Genomic DNA, 19,273 nt, shown 5'->3' with positions numbered 1-19,273 from the left:
AAATTCTCAGGGGAATAGAGCATTCAATGGGAGCAGAGGGAAACCATTCCATAGTTAGGACCCTTCTTCCAAAGGATGTTGCGGTATCCTCTCACAATGAGGATACCTCTGAGGAAGAGGCAGGTGTTAGTAGTGAGTGATTCGATCATTAGCAACATAGATAGTTGGGTTTATGATGACCGGGAGAACCATATGGTCACTTGCCTGCTTGGTGCAAAGGTTTTGGATCTCTCAAGGCATCTAGATAGACTTATGTGTAGTGCTGGGGAGGAGCTGGTGGTCGTGGTACATGTAGATACCAGAGACATAGGGAAGGGTAGGAGAGATGTCTTGGAGGCCAAATTTAGGTTGCTAGGAAAGAAACTGAAATCCAGGAGCTCTATGGTGGCATTCTCAGAAATGCTTCCAGTTCCACGCGCAGGGCCAGGTAGGCAGGCAGAGCTTCAGAGTTTCAATGAGTGGATGAGACAATGGTGTAGGGAGGAGAGGGTTAGATTTATTAGGAACTGGGGACACTTTTGGGAGAGAGGGAGCCTATACAGGAAGGATGGGCTCCACCTAAACCAGGGTGGAACCAGACTACTGGCATTAAACGTTAAAAAGGCCGTAGAGCAGTTTTTAAACTAACAGATGGGGGAAAACCGATTGGTGCGGAGAAGCACATGGATCGGATGGAGACTTCTCTTAGAGGAGAATCTGTTGATAGAGATTCTATAGGCTGTAGTCAGAAAGAGAGGAGGGGAGAGGACAAACCATGGGCCAGAGCAGACAAACAACCGCATTCTAAGGAATCCAATGCATCAGGAAAGGGCAGACAAATAAACAGTGGCCATTTTTTAAAGTACTGCTATGCAAATGCTAGGAATCTGACTAATAAGATGGGTGAACTAGAGTACCTCATATTAAAGGAGGAGATTGACATAATAGGCATCACCGAAACCTTGTGGAATGAGGAAAATCTGTGGGACACAATCATACTGGGATATAAAATATATTGGAAAGATAGAGCAGGCTGTGTGGGTGGCGGAGTGGCACTGTATGTGAAAGATAACATAGAATCAAATGAAATTAAAATCTTAAATGAATCAACATGCTCAATAGACTCACTATGGATAGTAATTCCATGCTCCAATAATAAGAAATTAGCAGTAGGGATATATTACCGACCACCTGACCAGGACAGCGATACTGACATTGAAATGCTAAGGGAGATTAGAGAGGCTACCAAAATAAAAAACTCTATAATAATGGGGGATTTTAATTATTCCCATATTGACTGGGTACATGTCACCTCAGGAAGAGGAGCAGAAATAAAATTACTCAATGGCTTAAACGACTACTTCTTGGAGCAGCAGGTACAGGAACCCACAAGGAGAGAAGCAATTCTCAATTTAGTCCTGAGTGGAGCGCAGGATCAGGTCCAGGAAATAACTATTACAGGACCGCTTGGGAATAGTGACCATAATATAATAACATTTAACATTCCTGTGGTGGGAAGAACACCTCAGCAGTCCAGCACCCTGGCATTTAATTTCAAAAAGGGTAATTACACAAAAATGAGGAGGTTAGTTAAACAGAAATTAAAAGGCACAGTGACTAGAGCCAAATCCCTGCAAGCTGCATGGAAACTTTTTAAAGACACCATAATAGAGGCCCATCTTAAATATATACCCCAAATTAAAAAACATAGTAAGAGACCTAAAAAAGAGTCAATGTGGCTTAACCACAATGTAAAAGAAGCAACGAGGGACAAAAAGGCATCTTTCAGGAAGTGGAAGTCCAATCCTAGTGAGATAAATAGAAAGGAACATAAACACTGTCAAATCAAGTGTAAAAATGTAATAAGAAAAGCAAAAAAAGATTTTGAGGAACAACTAGCCAAAAACTCAAAAAGCAATAGCAAAAGGTTTTTAAGTACATTAGAAGCAGGAAGCCTGCTAAAAAAACAGTGGGTCCCCTAGACAATCGAGATACAAAAGGAGCAATCAAGGACGATAAAGCCATTGCGGAGAAACTAAATGATTTCTTTGCTTCAGTCTTCATGGCTGAGGATGTTGGGGAGATTCCCAAATCTGCACCGTCCTTTATGGGTGATGAATCTGAGGAGCTGTCCTCGATTGAAGTGTCATTAGAGGAGATTTTGGAACAAATAGAAAAACTTAACGTTAACAAATCACTGGGACCGGATGGTATTCATGCAAGGGTTCTAAAAGAACTCAAATGGGAAATTGCAGAACTATTATCTGTGGTTTATAACCTATCCTTTAAATTGACTTCCATACCTAATGACTGGAAGATAGCTAACGTGACACCAATATTTAAAAAGGGCTCTAGAGGAGATCCTGGCAATTACAGACCGGTAAGTTTAACTTCAGTACTGGGAAAATTAGTCAAAACAGTAGTAAAGAATAAAATTGTCAGGCACATAGAAGAACTAAGGGTATGTCTACACTACCCCGCTAGTGCGAACTAGCGGGGTAATGTATGCATACCGAACGTGCAAATGAAGCCCGGGATTTGAATTTCCCGGGCTTTATTTGCATAAGCCGGCCGGCGCCATTTTTAAATGCCGGCTTGTTCGAACCCCGTGCCGCATGGCTACACGCGGCACGGGCTATATAGTTCGGACTAGCAAGCCATTCTGAACTATCTGTACGCCTCGTGTAACGGGGCTTGCTAGTCCGAACTATCTAGCCCGTGCCGCGTGTAGCCGCGCGGCATGGGGTTCGAACAAGCCGGCATTTAAAAATGGCGCCGGCCGGCTTATACAAATAAAGCCCGGGAAATTCAAATCCCGGGCTTCATTTGCACGTTCGGTATGCATACATTACCCCGCTAGTTCGCACTAGCGGGGTAGTGTAGACATACCCATAAATTGTTGGACAAAAGTCAACATGTTTCTTGTAAAAGGAAATCATGTCTTACTAATCTGTTAGAGTTCTTTGAAGGGGTTAACAAACATGCAGACAAGGAGGATCCAGCAGATATAGTATACTTAGATTTTCAAAGCCTTTGACAAGGTCCCTCACCAAAGGCTCTTGTGTAAATTACATTATCATGGGATAAGACGGGAGGTCCTTTCTTGGTTTGAGATCTGGTTAAAAGACAGGAAACAAAGGGTAGGAATAAATGGTAAATTTTCAGAATGGAGAGGGGTAACTAGTGGTGTCCCCCAAAGATCAGTCCTGGGACCAATCCTGTTCAATGTATTCATAAATGATCTGGAGAAAGGAGTAAGCAGTGAGATAGTAAAGTTTGCAGATGATACTAAACTGTTTAAGATAGTCAAGACAGAAGCGGACTGTGAAGAACTTAAAAAAGATCTCACCAAACTGAGTGATTGGGCAACAAAATGGCAAATGAAATGTAATGTGGATATGTGTAAAGTAATGCACGTTGGAAAAAAATAACCCCAATTATACATACAGTATGATGGGGGCAAATTTGGCTACGACAAATCAGGAAAGGGATCTTGGAGTTACCGTGGATAGTTCTCTGAAAACTTCCACATAGTGTGCAGCGGCAGTCAAAAAGGCAAAGAGGATGTTAGGAATTACTAAGAAAGGGATAGAAAATAAGACCCAGAATATCTTACTGCCCCAGTATAAAACTATGGTACACCCACATCTTGAGTACTGTGTACAGATGCGGTCTCCTCACCTCAAAAAAGATATTTTGGCCTTGGAAAGGGTTCAGAAAAGGGCAACTAGAATGATTAGGGGTTTGGAATGGGTCCCCTATGAAGAGAGGCTAAAGCGACTTGGACTTTTCCGTTTAGAAAAGAGGAGACTGAGGGGGGATATGATAGTGGTATATAAAATCATGAGTGGTGTGGAGAGGGTGAATAAAGAAAAGTTATTTATTAGTTCCCATAATAGAAGAACTAGAGGACACCAAATGAAATTAATGGGTAGCAGGTTTAAAACTAATAAAAGAAAGTTCTTCTTCACACAGCGCATAGTCAACCTGTGGAACTCCTTGCCAGAGGAGGCTGTGAAGGCTAGGACTATAACAGAGTTTAAAGAGAAGCTAGATAATTTCATGGAGATTAGGTCCATGAAAGGCTATTAGCCAGGGGATAGAAATGGTGTCCCTGGCATCTGTTTGTCAGAGGCTGGAGATGGATGGCAGGAGACAAATTGCTTGATCATTGTCTTTGGTCCAGCCCCTGTGGGGCACCTGTCCACTGTCGGCTGACAGGCTACAGGGCTAGATGGACCTTTGGTCTGAACCAGTACGGCCATTCTTCTGTGCGATGCATCTGACAAAGTGGTTTTTAGCCATAAATGCTTATGCCCAAATGGATTGTGCCCACGAAATCTCATGATACTCTCTATGGGTATGTCTACACTAGCCCCCTAGTTCACACTAGGGAGGCTAATGTAGGCATTCGAAGTTGCAAATGAAGCCCGGGATTTAAATGTTCCTATTCCGAACTAGGAGGTGTACCGGTAGTTCGGAGTAGGAATCCTAGTTCGAACTACCTAGTTCGTGCCCCGTGTAGCCGCGCTGCACGGGGTTCGAACCAGCGGGGTTTTAAAAATGGCGGCTCCCCGCTTATGCAAATGAAGCCCGGGAAATTCAAATCCCGGACTTCATTTGCAAGTGCGGTATGCCTACATTACCCCGCTAGTTCGAACTAGGAGGGTAGTGTAGACATACCCTATGAGAGTAGAATCCTAGTGGAGAGAAGACCCTTGTGGCTGTATCCAGGTAATGTTATCCCTGTATCCCCAATGAGTCTTGCAGTTAACAGCCACTGGCCCCTGTTTTTCTATTAGGATTTTACACTGAGTGAACTGTCTCGATGTAAAAACACACTTGTATGCAGTGAGGACACAGCAGTGAGAAAGGTAGCTGCCATACCAGTTTTTTTAACTTGTTTGCTGGACCAGTTTCACTGGGAGATTTCTTCCATGTGAATTATTTAGTGATGCTGACTGGGAAACGATGAAGACATGAAGCGAGAGAAAAATGTGAAGCAGAAAGTGGAAACTTGGACACTTCCAGGGAAGTTGCAAACCTCTGGAATTATCACTTCAAACTGTTTGTTATTTATTTGGATTTGATACCCAAAAGCACATGGCCAGCAGCCACGGGAACCTGCAGAACAATAAAAATGGAGCCCTCAGACAATCAAACACAGAAGGCCCATAATAAATGCAAACCAACCAGTCAGGCAAAGGAACCCCTCAATCCTGCAATCAGAGCTTTACAGCTAGAGCCCAGCAATCCCTGTGGCATCCAGGAATATGCAGGGTAGATCTGATAGCAGGCCTGGGGTCTAAGGTCCAGTTCCCATTGAAACCAACTGCAAAACTTCCATTAATCTGAACAGTGCAAGCCCCAGATGAAGGAATGTTTAATCCTTCCCTTTGCTCCAAGCCATATTCCCTGTAAGCTGAGGATTTGGGTGGCTACTCAGGAGAGATTCCAATGCCACCCAGCTAATTAACAGAGCCCCCACAGCCCCCACAGTCAGCAGCATGTGGTTATATTGGTGGTGCACATATGCACATGCCTAAGTGCACATAACAAAATTTATCCCACACACGAAAACATTAGCAGGAACACTAGCCCCAAGCCCTTTTCTGAAGACAGGTAAGGCTGTTTAGGAGACTTGTTTATTCAAGAATTATTCTGAAATTGCAACCCGCAACATAGCTGTTAACTGACTCTGTCTTACAACTATACCTGTGCCCAGGGACTGTTTAGTAGGTACATCCTGTACAAAGAAACTAGGAGATTTACCCCCACTGCTTCTCCACATTTCTCCATTTTTACCTCTTTTCTGTGAGCTGTATTGAGAATCAATCCTATGCCAGGTTCATTCTATTTGCTTGATCCAGTGTCTTTCAGTATTCCATCCGTGATGTCAGTTTGGAGGACTGTACTTGCTTTGGTGATTCTGTCTCTTTTCTGAATGGCTTAATGGGAACCAATCCCATTCCAGGCACATCCCATTTTCCTGGCACAACCAAACTCCTACCTTGCTTTAAGTTACGATAGGAGGAAGCAGTATCCTGAATTGGGTGGTCCTAGTTCTTACTGTTTGGGAAGAGTTCTTGATCAAACAGATCAAAAAATTCTCTAAAATATATAGTAGGTAACAGTGGTAGTCAAGAGCGGGATGATGTTTTTCCTTGACTGCTTACATGACTACTGGGCCATGAAATGTGTGCACCCAGTCACCCTGCTGCCTGCATCTTGGTCTTTCTGTTTGGAGGAAAGACCCAAGTTTCTTAAATCTATTTGTAGAAGAAAGGTTGTGAATTAGAACTGGGGTGGGATGAAGGTAGAGCGTGACTAACTGGTCTCTTCTACATATGGAGTTATTCAGGGATAATTTAACCCATTTGAAAGTGGATAAAAATAAACAGCAACAAAACAGTCTTGTTCAGGAATAAGTATTCACATGCAGAGTTCTTTGGGATAGCTATTGGGCTTTAAATTCACTTCTTACCCTAATTCAAATTAAACACCAAAATGTAGACAAGCCAAAGGCCTTAACCCTGTAATCAGATTCATTCCCATAGCCTCCTATTTATGAGCAGCACCCCAAGAGATCCTGGCTTCTGAGCCGCGGCAAGTAGGCAGTAGTCTGTGGACAAACTGTTGCTGAGGAGCAGCCCAGTAGGATGTAGACTGGGTAGCAGGTGAGCATAAATACTCTGAGTTTGGGGCCTGTTGGCTCTGTAACTGGAGGTATAGACGATGGGTGGTTTATTTCTCGGTGCTGCTAGAGGGAATCCGTTCTGCCAGCACTGAGCCAACTTGCTTTGCTCACTACGGTTGTGTGATGTTTGGGGAGGGAATGAAGCCCTGTGTACTCCTGTGTGCATCTTGTGCTGTTAGAGGCTTCTGCACAGAGAGAGCTCGGCTGGTACCGCGGTGAGGCTCAAAACAACAACAATACTTAGCACTTGGGGCTTTTCCTCTGCAGGGAATGTCTCACAGTTACACTAATTAATCAATGTGTCACACGCAGTGCAGAAGCTTCCGGAGGCTGCTTTCTGGCGAGGAGATGAACAGTCTTAGTTGGTGGGTCTGGTAGGCTCAGCAGGGAGGAAAATCAGTCCCATGCTGCTACTCTGACAATACAGACCACATAGGACCCATTGCAGTGGGTGGTGAAATGCGTAGGGGCATTAGTGGCCAGGAAGTAGCCCTTAGAGAGGAAAATATGGCATTCATTGGCGTGTTTGTGGCAATACTTTTTAAATGTTGATCTATCTATAGTATAAACTCAAGAATTAAAGGGACAATCTGAGGTTGAATCTAGCCTGGCACATAGGGGCTGTGTCTAGACTGGCAAGTTTTTCTGCAAAATCATCTGCTTTTGCGGAAAAACTTGCCAGCTGTCTACGCTGGCTGCTTGAATTTCCGCAAAAGCACTGATGATCTCATGTAAGATTGTCAGTGCTTTTGTGGAAATACTATGCTGCTCCCATTCGGGCAAAAGTCTTTTTCCGAAAAACTTTTGCGCAAAAGGGCCAGTGTAGACAGCAGAGATTTGTTTTCTGCAAAAAATCCCCAATCGTGAAAATGGCGATCGGGCTTTTTTGCAGAAAAGCGCATCTAGGTTGGCCACGGACGCTTTTCTGCAAAAAGTGCTTTTGCGGAAAAGCGTCCTACCAATCTAGACACGCTTTTCCGAAAATGCTTTTAATGGAAAACTTTTCTGTTAAAAGCATTTCCGGAAAATCATGCCAGTGTAGACGTAGCCGGGCTGTATGAAAGCAGGATTTAAATGCCAAAGACCATGGGAAATAGTTCTTTGCACACTTAAGTAAAGAGTCTATACTATTAACAGGTGTTTTCTAAAGCAAAGAACTGTGCTGCTGCAGTGAAAATCTCCCTTGCCTGTGAAACTGAACAAAAACAAAAGGATAATACAGCATAGGTTAGAGACTACACCGGGACTTGGAATTTTATTGCCACCTCTGCCACAGACTCCCTGTGTGACCCTGATCAAGTTACTAAGTCTCTCTCTTTGCTTTAGTTCCCGATCTATAAAATGGGGACAAACATGTTATTCCACCTCTCCAACCCCGTACCTGGACTTAGCCTGCACAGCAGCTTGATGGCTCAGAACCTATGATAGTCTCTGAATTACTGTCTTAGTGTTTAATTTCCCCCACTTCACAGCCCCATGGTACACCTATGGCAAAAAATAAATTGGTGCGATTTGTTGTACATAGACTGAATCAAAAGCAGAATCAATGGCATTTCAAATCCACAGAGCAGCATGGAGCCTGGGGTCAGCGGGGGATTCTGAGTCCCCCACTGACCTCAAGCTCCATGCTGAGTTGCAAGCTTTGAAATGCACAAGAGCCACCGCTGGGGACTCTTGCACCTTTCAAAGCTGGCACGCTGCGTACAGCCCGGAGTCAGCAGGACTTCTCACTGGCCCTGGGCTGCACGTGGTGTTTCGCATTCCTACTTTGAAATGTACCAAGAGCCCCAGCAGAAATTCCATCGACTACTCAACTAGTCAATTAACCAATATTTAACATCCTTAGTATGGAATAAATTGTTTATGTGCACTGAGGCCTGTAAAATGTGCACCACCAGTAGAAACACAAACCTTGCTGTGGGTGCTCTGTGAATCAGCTGGGTGGCATCAGAATCTCTCATAAGCACCCAGCTCACAGGGAACCCTGCTTAGCACCTATTCTTGCTTACACTGTGCCAGTTCCTTATTCCCTGACTCCTCTCTCCTGGCGTGTGTGTTTGGAGGTCAAAGGGATCTTGCAGGTTAAAAATTCTACATTTTACGACAGCCATGTCAGTCCACTCTTTGCAGCTCACTCATTTTAGACCATGAGACAGGCCAAAGGATGGGCAACCATGTTATGAGGCAGTTTTTTTGCCCGTATCTGGCCCATTTGCCTGACCCTGCAGCGTGAGGCTAGGAACTTCCATGCCTAAGCACAGATCTCTATAGTGGCAAGCCCAGGGGTGGTCAATATTTTTTGCTGGGGGGCTACTCCAAGAGTTTGGAAAGAGGTCCACTTTTCTGTGGAGGGGATGTGGGGTTTAGGGTGGAGGCTGGGTATGGAAGGGCACACGGAGTAAGGGTCTGGGGTGCAGGAGACAGTATGAGGTACGAGAGGGAGTTTGGGCGGAGAAGGGGGTTGTGACCTGGATCAAGGGATTGTGGTGCAGGGTGTGGGAGGGTGTTTGGGAGCAGGAGAAGATTCTGGCCTGGGGCAGAGGCATAGGAGGGGTCCAGGGTCTGGGAGGGAGTTGTCACCTGGGGCAGAGGGGTACAGAGGGTTTGGCTGGTGACCTGGGGAGGGAATTGGGATGCGGGAGGGGCAGAGGTGGGAGGGGCAGGCTCTGGCTGGGAGGCGCTTCCCTAAGCCAGCAGCCCTGCAGCGCCCCCAAGGCAGGCTGGGCTCCCTGCCTGCAGCACCCCAGACCACTTCAAACTGCAGGCAGCTCCCTCCACATGGCGCTCAGCTCCAGGAGGAGGAAGCGGCTTGTGCAGCCCCCATCCCCAGGCCAATCTCTCAGCTCTGAACGGCTGGCTGATTCCAGCCAATAGGAGCTGAGCGATTGGCTGAGGTCAGTTCTTATTGGCCGGCTGTTTCCAGCCCACATGTGCTGAGGATTGGGCTGGGGGGCTGGCAATCACAGAAGCCTCCCCTTCCCTGCAGAGCTCTAAACTGCAGCAGCCGTGTGCTTGAGAGTCCTGGGAGGTTGGTCCGTGGGCCGGATCCAGTGGCTTGGCGGGCCGGCCCCCGGGCCATATTTTGCCCAGCCCTGGGCAAGCCCATTAGCAAACAGCAGTTGTAAGTTATCTAAGTTGTGGACCAGCCACTAGAGAGGGGTGTGATGTATTTCCTCACGCACACAGCAAAGAAATGTTTAACTCCAAAATTCCAGCCCTGCTTCGGTAGTTTCCTCCCACTCACAAGCTGGTAGCATGGAAAGGCAGTTGTTGTTGTTGTTGTCGTTGTTGTTTAAAGACAGACCTTGTTTTCTCAATAAGCCTCTTACGGCTCAGTGCCACGCAGAAACTGGCCTACAGAGGAACAAGAAAAGCAGGTTTTAGGACAGCCCTGTGGATGCTTTGGACAACCAAGTCAAAAGTTAAACCACAGATGGGCTGATTTGAGCCCTGGGGGGGAGAAAAGCAACAAAGGGAAAGAATGTTTGAAGGGAGAAATCTCTCTCCCATTGGTGCACCCTTTCCTGGGGCAGATAAGCTGAAGATGTAGACAGAGAAGGCCTGTTTTCTCTCTCCAGCTCTAGCCCTGACCTCTTGTGCGACCCTTCACCCTCCAGTGCCTGTTTCTCCTTGCAAGATTATTAGGGACAGAAACTCTCTTGCACCATCTGTTCATGCGGTGCCCAGCACAATGTGCACCTGCTCTCAGTGGAGGTTCTAGGTGCTAGTCACAATATATAACTACCCAGGCACTTTTGATGGCACTCGTCAGTACAGCATTCAAGCTCTGCGCCTACAAAGCTATTTTTAAGATGCTGAGAAGCCCTCGTAAACAACAGAGGGGGAACAGAATAAATACATAAAACTGTATATTGTGATTGACATTAAAAAAATCCCACTGCTGGAGTTTTTGCTAAAATCAAATATCCGTGATGAAAGTAAATAAAACTTCTGCCTGAAATATAAAGTGAAGGGTTTGTTACTAATAGGAAACCTGCAGCTATAGATAAAGCCTTTTATCTGATGTGTGCACCTGGCATTGACACATAGGGGTATGCCGTGGCCTAGGCATTCTGCAAATCATAATCAGCACAGGAGAGAAATGGCAATCTCCACACAATACCACTTCAGGTAAGGGAGAGATACTCCAAATCAGCACCCTGTTCACCAGGCGCATCAGTGACACATCTAAGCTCAGTGCCGGTATGTGAAGCCAAGGACCATCTTCTCCTGCAGCAAACCAGCTTGCTGGGTAACACCGGCATCTTTGCATGGACACTTCTTGATGCTAGAAAATGTCCATTCAAACAGCACCGTGTGGCTGTCTGGGAAGGGGAAAGGTTAGGACAGCTCAGCTAGCTTTAGGCCTCACATGTGGCGGTGAGAGTTAAGGAGAGAGAGAGAGAGAGAGAGAGAGTGTGTGTGTGGTGGAGGAGCTATCAGAAGTAGGGTTGCCAGCTGGTTTCAACAAAAATACCGGACACACTTGACAAGACATCACAATCTACATTACATCTGATTTAGAAAATACCCAACATTTATATTTTCTCATTTCTATTTTCCCAATTTGTTTCCTGAACAGAAAGTTCAAATACTGGACTGTCCAGTTCAAAACCGGACACCTGGCAACCCTAATCAGAAGGCTAATCTGAGCTATTCTTTTGGGCTATGTCTTCACTGACGTGATCTTGTGCAAAAGCTCTTTAGCGCAAGAGTTCATGTGTTAAGGTATTTGTGCAAGAGAGCATCTACACTGGCATGTGCTTTTGTGCAAGAGATGTGCTTTTGCACAAGAGCATCCATGCCAGTGTAGACGTTCTCTTGTGCAAGAAAGCTCTGATGGCCATTTTAACCACAGGGCTTTCTTGCTCAAGAAATTCATGTTGCCTGTCTACAATGGCCTCTTGCGCAAGAACAGTTGCGCAAAAGGACTTATTCCTCAGCGGGAGCATCAGAGTTCTTGCGCAAGAAGCCCTGATTTCATACATTAGAATGTCAGTTTACTTGCGCAAGAACACACAGCCAGTGTAGACAGGCAGCAAGTTTTTGCACAAGAACACGCCAGTGTACACACAGCCTTGCAGTGTTGTCAACCTAAGCAGCACAAGCATAAGAACCAGGAAATGAAACTGAGGCGAGAGAGAGAGAGCAAACAAGAGGGGGAGACTTACTACTTAATGTGAACAGCTGCTATGGGGTCTCAGATTGGTGATGCTCAGCTTCAATTAAGTATAAGACACAATGGAGCGAGGTTGATGGGGAGAGGTCAAGCCTCTCCGATTATTTTGGGTGGGTTGCAAAACTCGTTCCGGTCCATAACCCTTTTAAGCCCATGGCTGGTTTTCAAGGATGGTTTATTTAAAAAAAAAAATCTCACTAACGGCAGTCTGTTGTATGGATCCCGGGTAGGCCCAGCCCCCAAAAGCTGGGCTGGTACAAGTGAGTGCTGTGATTAGGGGCTATTGAGTGCAGCTAGCTTTACCTTTGATGTTTGCTCTCTCCTTCCCCTTTGCAGTCTCCTTCTGGGTTGGTTTTTCAATGGGTCCCATTCCCTGTGCCATTTTTCACTCTATTTCCCAGGCTCTCTAAGCACAGGACATAAATGCTGTACCCATCGACGGCTGACTGAAGTGGAACTGAGCTGCAGGTTTTTCCCTTGACTTCTCTCTAAGCTGTGCTGTGCTGTGAACCAGCCAGAGCTGAGTACAGGGTATTTGTTATCACTGCTGATCTGTTTGCATAAGTCCTAAAATAGCAACAGTTGCTTTTGGCATCTCCCCAGTACACACACATCAAGGTGTAGGTGCCAGTCCCTAGAAAATGAATACAAGGAAGCAGAAAAAAACCTGCTTATATCTGAACCAGAGATCAACCAACCCAGACTTCCTTTCCCTAGAGTTGCTAGCTGTTCAGTGCTGCCAGGACATAGTGAGAACACGAGCTCTTTATTGTGTTACTCTTAGGCTATGTCTAGACTACAAAGATCTGTTGGAAAAAGATACGCAAATTGTGAACCACAATTTGCATATTTTTTTCTGCTTTTCTTCCAAAAGAGGCTTTTCCAACATCTACACTGGCCCAATTGTTGGGAAAAAAGCCTCTTTCGGAACATCCCTTCTTCCTCGTAAAACGAGGTTTACAGGGATGCTGAAAAAATACGTCTGCTTTTCCAAAAATGTTTTGGAAAAGCAGATGCAGCAGAGCTTGTATGCTCCTTGTATGCAGCAGAGCTTTTCCAGTATCCCGGAAAAGCTTTGTAGTCTCGACGTACCTTTAGGCTTTTAAAAATGGGGAGAGTGTGTATGGGGGGGGGAGTGCATAACTGTATTGGAAATCAAATTTGGTCAGCCTGAACCAGGAAGGAGGGTGATGTATTGTACCAGACAGACCTATAAAGCAAATTAATAGAAAATAGACTACTGCCACCTGTTGGATAATTTTCCCCAAAACACTGATGGGATGAAAGTCATTTTATTATGGTGGGGCCAGGAGATTTTTAAAAAGGGGTTTTTAAAAGAAAAGTGACTTCCCCTAAAGCTGGTTGTTTACATTCACTTTGAAATGAAAAGGCCTGATTTTTTATACCAGTCTCCCATTTAGTGGGCAGACCTCCTGGCTCATCTCAGAAATGAGAGGGAGGTCTTCACCCCAGCATTAGTATGTTCTGGTAAGTATACTCACTGTGAAATGTGGCTGCAAAACCTCACCCTGGGAGAGACGGAGGCTGAAGAGAGTGTGAGTCCCTGCACTGCAGGGGAAATCTTCACAGGATATGTTCCTGCCAGCGTTGGAGCTTTAGAGAATAATTCCTCTAGGGCAGGCAGGTCAGCAGGTAATTCCTAGTGGTGTTTCCATTGCTTCTGCCTTTCATACACCTGTTCTGGGGAGGGGAAACAGAAGGATACATAAAGGACATTATAATCTCAGAGGGGTCGCTGTGCAGTCTGTGTTTGCAAATACAACAAGGAGTCCTGTGGCACCTTAAAGGCTAGCAGATTGATTTTGGCATCTGCTTTCATTGGGTAAAAAAAAACACTGTGTCAGATCCATCATGGGCTCATTCATGCATCTAACAAAGTGGTTTCTACCCACTAAAGTTTATGCCCTAACAAATCTGTTAGTGCCACAGGGACTCCTTGTTGTTTTTGCAGAACATTATAGGACATTTCACCAACGCTTAGCTCTCTAATAAAGAACCCCAAATTCACTAACCTTCCCCCCAAAAGAGCAGTTAGGTTGTTATCTAAAGCAGTAATAGGCAGACCTCAGTGGTTCAGGACCCAAATGAACAATCACTCTTATCCAAAAAAGCCACAGTTGTGTGAATTGATTGTTTCATTTATTATACTACAAGCCTCATTTAAACAATGTTAAGGGCAAATATTTAGTTTTTATGTATTCATAAATTATTCTCACAGCAAATAAGTTAATCGCTTAGTGCGAGTTGACAACTTAGGTGGTTCATCATATAGTAAACACATCCTGACTGGTTAATAACTATAATATCATGTGCTGTAAAGAGCTGCAGGAGGCCACACTACAGAGCTACTTGTGGCTTACAAGCTGCAGTATGAGGTTCATTGATCTAAAGAGAGATTCCGATATTTGACTCCTATCAGTTAGCTGAGGGCTAGACATTACATTGTGTTTGGTACATTGTGGTCCCTCCAAAAGCAAACTGTTGTGCAATGTAATTTTTTTCAACAGCTTCACCCTAGAGCTCATCTTTTGTTAATCCTTTCCCTGTGCAAAGTATTTAAGGCACGTATTATGGAGAGTTCTTCATTGTTTGGGTTGGTCAACTTATTGACTTCTTGCTGCAAACTGGAATGGAGTCATGTCTTGCTATATAGTGATATGCATGTAGGTGGGGGGAGGAGAAAAATCTATTGGTATGTCTACGCTACAGCACTAATTCGAACTAACTTATTTTGAATTAGTTAATTTGAAATAAGCTAATTCAAAATAACACATCTAGATCCAAAAACTAATTTGAAATAGCGTGTCCACACTGATTGGACGCTGGGTCGCATTTAAGGGCAGCTGAAACCGTTTTCAGCAGGGCACCAGGTCAGTAGTTGCTTTGTGTGGCTGCTGTCTGAGGCTCATGCTTAAAGGGACCCCCCTGGACAGCCGGTTCTCAGCTTTTTCGCTTGCTTGTCTACCTCACCAAGGGACAGCAAAGCGTTTTCCTCTCTGCCTTCCTGTGTTGGTGGTTCCCATTGGGGATGCCGCTGCAGTTGGCACCAAGGATCCAGAGCTTGCCCTGGGCACTCTGGTCCAGTTTTTGGACTTGCTGCTGCAAGCCTGCCAGCAATGGATGGAAGCTGCCTGGCACCATCTGGTGCACGTCAGCCCCCTGCCCTTCCCCCTGGCCTCCCTGGGGGCTGTGGAGGAGCCGCAGCAATGCCCGGATGCCAGCATGCCCCGCCGCATCTGGTGTCTGGACACCAGCAGTGACTGGTGGGACCACATCGTCCTGGAGCGCTGGGGAGACCAACAGTGGACCCAGAACTTCAGGATGAAGAGGGACACCTTCCTGGAGCTCTGAGAGTGGCTCGCCCCTGCTCTGCGGTGATGGGACACTTGCATGAGGCCCGCCATCCCCCTCCAGAAGCATGTGGCCATCGCCCTGTGGAAGCTCTCCACGCCGGACAGCTACCGATCCGTCAGGAACCAGTTCAGCGTGGGGAAATCCGCTGTCGAAGTAGTGCTCATGCAGGTACGGCACTCACCGGCCACTGGGCCGGGAGGGAGGGGGGCTGCAAGGAGGGGATGGGCCGCCCCAGGGAAAACGGGGGTGGAGGGGAGGAGGCGGCGAAAGTGCCCTGTATGGAGGGTTCGGTCTGTCCTGTCCGTACGACATGCTGCCCGTGGTGGCCAGGATCACAGCGGGGGTTGCTTCCAGGAGTGAGGTACGGGGCAGTGCCAGGGAACGAACACTCCCAGCCACCCGGGCACCCCAATGATTTGTGGTTTGGTGTATCTCTCTGCAGGTGGTCAAGACCATCAACTGGATGTTGCTCCACAGGGTGGTCCGCCTCACCAACCTGGACGCAGTCAACCAGTGGTTCGGCGCCCTCAGCTTCCCCAATTGCATTGATGGGACCATCGATGGGACGCACATCCCCATCCGTGCCCCGGAACACCAGGCCTCCCAGTACATCAACCGCAAGGGGTACTTCTCTGTCCTCCTGCAGGCCATATCTGACCACCAGGACAGTTCACGGATATCAATGTGGGCTGGTCCAGCAAGGCACACGACGCCATGGTGTTCCGCAACTCCTCCGTGTGCCAGAGGCTGCAGGCCGGGACCTTCTTCCCCGACCGCCACATCAGGGTCAGGGATGTGGACATGCCCGTCTGCCTGGTGGGAGATGTGGCCTACCCCCTACAGCCCTGGATAATGAAGCCATACACGGGGCACCTCAACCCCTCCTGCCCAGGACCCAGGAACCCCTGTGTGACCTACAAGACATTTTATTTTCCTACTGATATTGCTGAAGTGGAACGCACGTGAAGCGAGGGACAGGCTGACTGCACACAATGTTGACTGTGAGAACCAGGCTCTCTCTCTGCATCCAATCCCAGAGCTGCTATGGTTCAATCAGCACCTCCTGCAAATTCTAGGTACACAAGATCAGTGAGCAAGACTACCCTATCCTGAGGACTGTCATTGTTATGACAATCTTACAGCCCACTGAGATGAAGGAGGGCCACTCGCGCAGCCTGCATTACGCATCACTGCCCTAAGAAATAAAGTTCTCATACACTCTTGTCAGGCTGTTCTTATATGTTGTCATCCATTGGTTTTATTTTGTTTTGAAGCACATTCCTGTTCTTCCACAGCAGGGGGAAAATGTGTGTTTTTTGCAGCAGGAGGAAGTCTTTGTTTGCCCACTTTTACTGTACATAATATTTAATTAAATGCTAAAAGGTACGCTTCTGGAATCCTATTAGCTAAACATGAATAGAGGTCGAAAGCTTCTTTAAATCATGCCCTGAGAACAAAAGGTTTTTATAGCTGGTAGCAGAAATAGTTCCTCAGCCCAGCACTGTAAATGTCAATCACAAATATGCCTGCCATCTCAGAATTGATGACCACCTTGTAAAGCTGGAAAAGGCATGAATAATTAGTGAGAGCAAAATATCCACCCAGTGCATCAGGACAGGTGGTGGAGTTTCAAGAGGGTGATGGGAAAATAAGGGTATGTCTACACTACCCCGCTAGTTCGAACTAGTGGGGTAATGTAGGCATACCGCACTTGCAAATGAAGCCCGGGATTTGAATTTCCTGGGCTTCATTTGCATAAACCGGGCGCCGCCATTTTTAAATCCCGGCTAGTTCGAACCCCGTGCCGCGCGGCTACACGTGGCACGGAGTAGCTAGTTCGGATTAGGATTCCTAATCCGAACTAGCTGTACTCCTCATTCCACGAGGAGTACAGCTAGTTCAGATTAGAAGCCTAATCCGAACTAGCTACTCCGTGCCACGTGTAGCCGCGCGACACGGGGTTCAAACTAGCCGGGATTTAAAAATGGCGGCGCCTGGCTTATGCAAATGAAGCCCGGGAAATTCAAATCCCGGGCTTCATTTGCAAGTGCGGTATGCCTACATTACCCTCCTAGTTCGAATTAGGAGGGTAGTGTAGACATACCCTAAGTTATGCCTACTCCCTGACCTTCTGATGGTGTTTCAGGCAAGTTGCCTCCATCATCTAATACAAGAAGGTCCATGACACATGTTTAAGTCCATCCCTGTTCAGGAAAGATAGTTAGACTGTAAATTCAGCTTTGCCTACACGCTTTCCTGAATCGGGGCTGTCGAAGTTCTGAGAAATATGGAGACTAGAGACAGGGTCAAGCAGCATCCAGATGGTTCTGGTTCCAATGGTGGCCATGCTTTTAGCTGAGATATTCAAAAACAGCAAATAAATAGAAGGTAAAATGGGACCCAAAGAGCTGGAGTCTGCCTGGACACTCAGTCCAAGCTCAGGTTGGGGAAGAGGGAGGGAAGCTTTTCGGGATTAACATGAGGTTGACAGACACCCCCAACTCCTTTTTCTATTTTAATTCTTTGTAAAAGTGTGAGAAAACACCTGGTGCTTGTGGTTTCCCCATGGGACTGCCAAGGTGTCTAGATGCTGTCCCCTCCGCCTCTTGCTTGTGTCCATTGGAAAACATCCTTTCCATTCTTTCACATCTTTTGGGCTTGGTCTGCACCCATGGAAAGCAATATCAGAGCCTCCATTATCTTCAGTGGCAGGTAGGGTCAGTACCTCTGCCAATGTTTGGAGTGGCAGCTCTGCTCTCTTCTGTGAGTTGGAATATTAGTCCCTCTGGGCAGATTGCATGGAGCTCACGGAATCCATGTAACAGTAGATATGGGGCCTTTTCCCTGATCTGGCTGTGGTCTTCATGAAGCCGGCAAAGCACACCCTTGTGTGATGGATAGGGACTGGCTGTGGACAAGCAGCCCTGTGAAGTTTCCCCACTAGGGGGACTGTCATGCACTTGTGCACTGACCATCTGTCCAACATGTGAACTGCACTTTGTATGAGTGTTTGGTCTCTCCTTGGAAATACATGCGGTCCACTTGGCAGCAAAGCACCAGCATGGTTGTGAGCTCCCAAAGCTCTGTGCTGCACATGCTTTCCATTAGGCTGTTGTTTGTTTTATAATGTGACCCTCCCAGAGGCGACGTTATCATGGGGAGAATCCTCACTAATTTTCACGGTTGGCTTTTTCAGCCCCCATCTATCATTACTGCAAACAGCTTTCCCATAATTCTGACTTGGTACATAACCTTGGCTTAAATCATCATGGTAATGACAGCTTTGGAAACCTAATATTTGATTTTGTCTTTGTAGCTGTTTGCCTATTTAATATAAAAAGCCTCTTTTACATACAAATACGCCCGATCCATGCAAAAGCTCCATGCAGAGATAACAGAGTTCGTAGGTTTCCAGAAGGCTGTTGTTTTATAATGCTTTCATTGATATTTCTATTTGTAAAAACCACAAACGATTCATTAAAAATCTTTGACGTCAACTATACAGGCCAATTTACACAGCCTGAGGTCCTGAGTTTACCATTCACATCAAGGCAATATCTTACTAAAAATCATTTTTAGGGGTGTTTTTCCAGTTAAATTGCTTTAATATTGTCGTGACCGTGAGTAGCACTGGTAGGATGTTGCATAAAGAATGGCTGAATATTTATTGGAATGTTTAAATGCATTTGCCTTTGCTAAAAAATGCCTTCTGAAGGTATTCTAGCAAATGACTTTGCTTGAACTGAATGTTTGCAGAGAGCCCAATCCAAAGCTTAATTAAATTAATGGATATCTCTTTATGTACTTAATTGGGCTTTGGAGTGGCCCCCGAAATAGCACATTTTAAGGGAATGTTGAAGAATATTACTAATAAGTAAAATGCAGAATAGTGATAGAAATGTAACCGTGTTAGTCTGGAGTAGCTGAAACAAAATACAGTACTATGTAGCACTTTAAAGACCAACAAGATGGTTTATTAGATGATGAGCTTTCGTGGGCCAGACCCACTTCCTCAGATCAAATAGTGGAAGAAAATAGTCACA

The 19,273-nt window shown here is 46.0% G+C and overlaps 2 protein-coding genes across 2 annotated transcripts in view; both read left to right on the top strand.

Moving 5' to 3' along the window:
• The window catches only part of CMKLR1 (chemerin chemokine-like receptor 1), a 118,215-nt gene that overhangs the window by 68,409 nt on the left and 30,533 nt on the right, over positions 1-19,273 (top strand). The window lies entirely within an intron of this gene.
• Positions 13,005-16,877, top strand: LOC142818522 (uncharacterized). The gene is made up of 2 exons (XM_075898763.1): positions 13,005-15,398; positions 15,673-16,877. The coding sequence occupies exons 1-2, from the start codon at positions 15,267-15,269 to the stop codon at positions 16,081-16,083; spliced, it is 543 nt and encodes a 180-aa protein (XP_075754878.1). The 5' UTR covers positions 13,005-15,266; the 3' UTR covers positions 16,084-16,877.

The sequence above is a fragment of the Pelodiscus sinensis genome, chromosome 15, assembly GCF_049634645.1.
Source record: "Pelodiscus sinensis isolate JC-2024 chromosome 15, ASM4963464v1, whole genome shotgun sequence".
Classification (NCBI taxonomy): domain Eukaryota; kingdom Metazoa; phylum Chordata; order Testudines; family Trionychidae; genus Pelodiscus; species Pelodiscus sinensis.
The sequence above is the reverse complement of the archived record's forward strand: the minus strand, read 5'-3'. Positions and strand labels throughout refer to the sequence as shown.

Excerpts from the sequence above, each read along its gene's own strand:
- LOC142818522 (XM_075898763.1), top strand. The coding sequence starts at position 15,267 with ATGAGGCCCGCCATCCCCCTCCAGAAGCATGTGGCCATCGCCCTGTGG. Across the intron at positions 15,399-15,672 it reads TCGAAGTAGTGCTCATGCAG|GTGGTCAAGACCATCAACTG; the intron begins GTACGGCACTCA and ends ATCTCTCTGCAG.